The sequence below is a fragment of the Fistularia commersonii genome, chromosome 16, assembly GCF_037954325.1.
Source record: "Fistularia commersonii isolate RoL2024-O1a breed Wild chromosome 16, RoL_Fcom_v1.0, whole genome shotgun sequence".
In the NCBI taxonomy this organism is placed as follows: Eukaryota; Metazoa; Chordata; class Actinopteri; order Syngnathiformes; family Fistulariidae; genus Fistularia; species Fistularia commersonii.
Window position 1 is genome coordinate 5,103,000 of NC_141299.1, and position 2,001 is coordinate 5,105,000.

Below are 2,001 nucleotides of genomic sequence, written 5' to 3' on the forward strand. Positions count from 1 at the left end.
AAATGTGCAAACAACCATCACGCGTTAAATGAAGTTAAGCAAGGAAATACATAGGGGAAACGTTTTTTTTTATTTTTATTATTATTTGAGACGGTGAAGCTGGATGTATTAATTAATACCACTTCATTTTCGTCTAATGACGAACTCAAGTGTCTCATTAGCGCAGATAAAAGCGTCAAATGTAAACTGACACGGACGCTTGCGAATGTATCCTGATCCATGAGTCTTCGCGCCTCCCTTCCCACCCACCCCCACCCCGCCCTAAAACAGCATCGTGGGAGTGATCTGGGGGCCCCGCCGCCGACCTCCTATAAACATGTTGACGTCGCAGTTACTCCAAGATACCTGGTCGGGCAGCACCGTCCCGTCTGGCGCGCTCACGGAGAACAACATGTTTGCTGATTGGCGCCTGCCGCCGCTCCACGCCGCGCTGAGCATCTGTGCTCTTAAAGACTTGTAAGTGCGCCTCTGTCACAGCGCGCAGTCAAACTTCCCCACGACGCGCTCTGCGAGCGGATCGCGGCTAACCGTAACCGTAAAGGCACCGGCTCACCTTCACGGCTAGACCCATGGAATAATAACTATGGAATACCACTGGATACTGCTGTCTGTCTTTCTTCAGTTCATCTCCCATCCAGGTAGGGTTTGGTTTGGCTCCGTGCGCCAGGCAACTTGTTGCTGGTTAGTTTTCTATAGCTTGAAACAGGAGGGGTGGGAACAATCCCTTCAGTTTTTTTTTTCCTTCAATAAAACAGACAGAATAACGCGCATTGTCGTCGCCGCCACGCAATTCCTCACACTTTTCTTTGTTCCAAGTGCTGTGGAGTCAGATGTGGCGGGGAAGTCACTGAAACCCTAACGGGGACAGAGGATACTCCTCCTGATGATCCGGACGCCAAGCGCGGTTGAATTATTAATGTTTTTTTTTCACTAAATTTAATCAAAGACAGGAAGTAAAGAGGGATGGTCAATGATGGAATATAATTAAAAATAAATGTCAATAAAAAAAGTGACGACCACGACAGGTTCATGTGGCTTCGCTCTGCAAAAAAAACCCGGCTGTCCGTTTCAGAATCGCGTCCCGTGAACGTTACAACCCGCAGGTACAGGCGGAACTATTTTGCAAGCTTATGTAATTTGGCACGCTTTTGTGGCACCGCACTTTTTTTTTTTTGTCACATACGTGCCTACAATAACCGAGCTGCCCCCCAACCACCCCTTCAGACTGAACTGCGTTGCATGCTGGGGGAGAGAAAAAAAAAACACATTGCAGCTATTAAGGCTTGGCATCATTTCAGAGTGGAAGGTCACGCTCCATAAACACCTCATTCCACGAGGATGCCTTTGTGCATAAATTCTTTTTTGCTCCATCATTTTTAATGAGATCTTTGTTATCGTTTAACAACGATGCATTTATCCGAATTGCTTTCTCGTCGATTGAACGGGATTTCACTCGAGATACTTGTTTCTCCGTCAGTGTCCCTGTTTATCGTTGCGGTTCTTTACGCACCGTACGCGCCTGCGGCCCGCACCGGGATCAGGTGGGCTGCCGTCGTTTTTTTTTGCGGCTCCTTGCCAAGCGCCCATTGACGCCCGCTGAAGTCCCATGTTTATTGCATGAGGGGCGTTTGAACGCCTTCCATATTTCCAGCCCGTGTGCACTGGCTTACCTATCATGTGATGCAACCATGGCACGCCACGAAGTTTGCCTTAAGCCCGCATATACAAGCTGCAGAAAAGTAACTGGGCGTTCCTGAACTTCCAAATGTGCGTCTCGATTTTACACACCATCCTATTAAGGGGGAAACGATCAACTATCTGCTATTCTCTTTGCAGATGCATCTGCTTTTAAGGTTAATGGAAGATTCAATGTCACCGTAGTGTTGCGCATTAAATCATTCACCTCTAACCCTCCTGGCTTCTGACATCTTTGGAAAGGCGGTGTGTAATCAGAGAATGTTTGAGCTGTTAACAGCTCCTCCAAATACTGTTTGTTTCCCA

General features: G+C 47.5%; 1 protein-coding gene across 2 annotated transcripts in view; it reads left to right on the forward strand.

The window, feature by feature from the left end:
* Positions 1–338: 338 nt before the first annotated feature.
* kita (KIT proto-oncogene, receptor tyrosine kinase a) overlaps positions 339–2,001 on the forward strand; it is a 19,193-nt gene continuing 17,530 nt past the window's right edge. Inside the window, exon 1 of one of the 2 annotated variants that reach the window (XM_086162108.1) lies at positions 339–638. In XM_086162108.1, coding sequence (XP_086018234.1) covers positions 584–638 — 55 coding nt within the window. In that variant the 5' untranslated portion in view covers positions 339–583. The remainder of the gene's footprint in view (positions 639–2,001) is intronic. The other variant, XM_086162107.1, reaches the window with a different exon arrangement.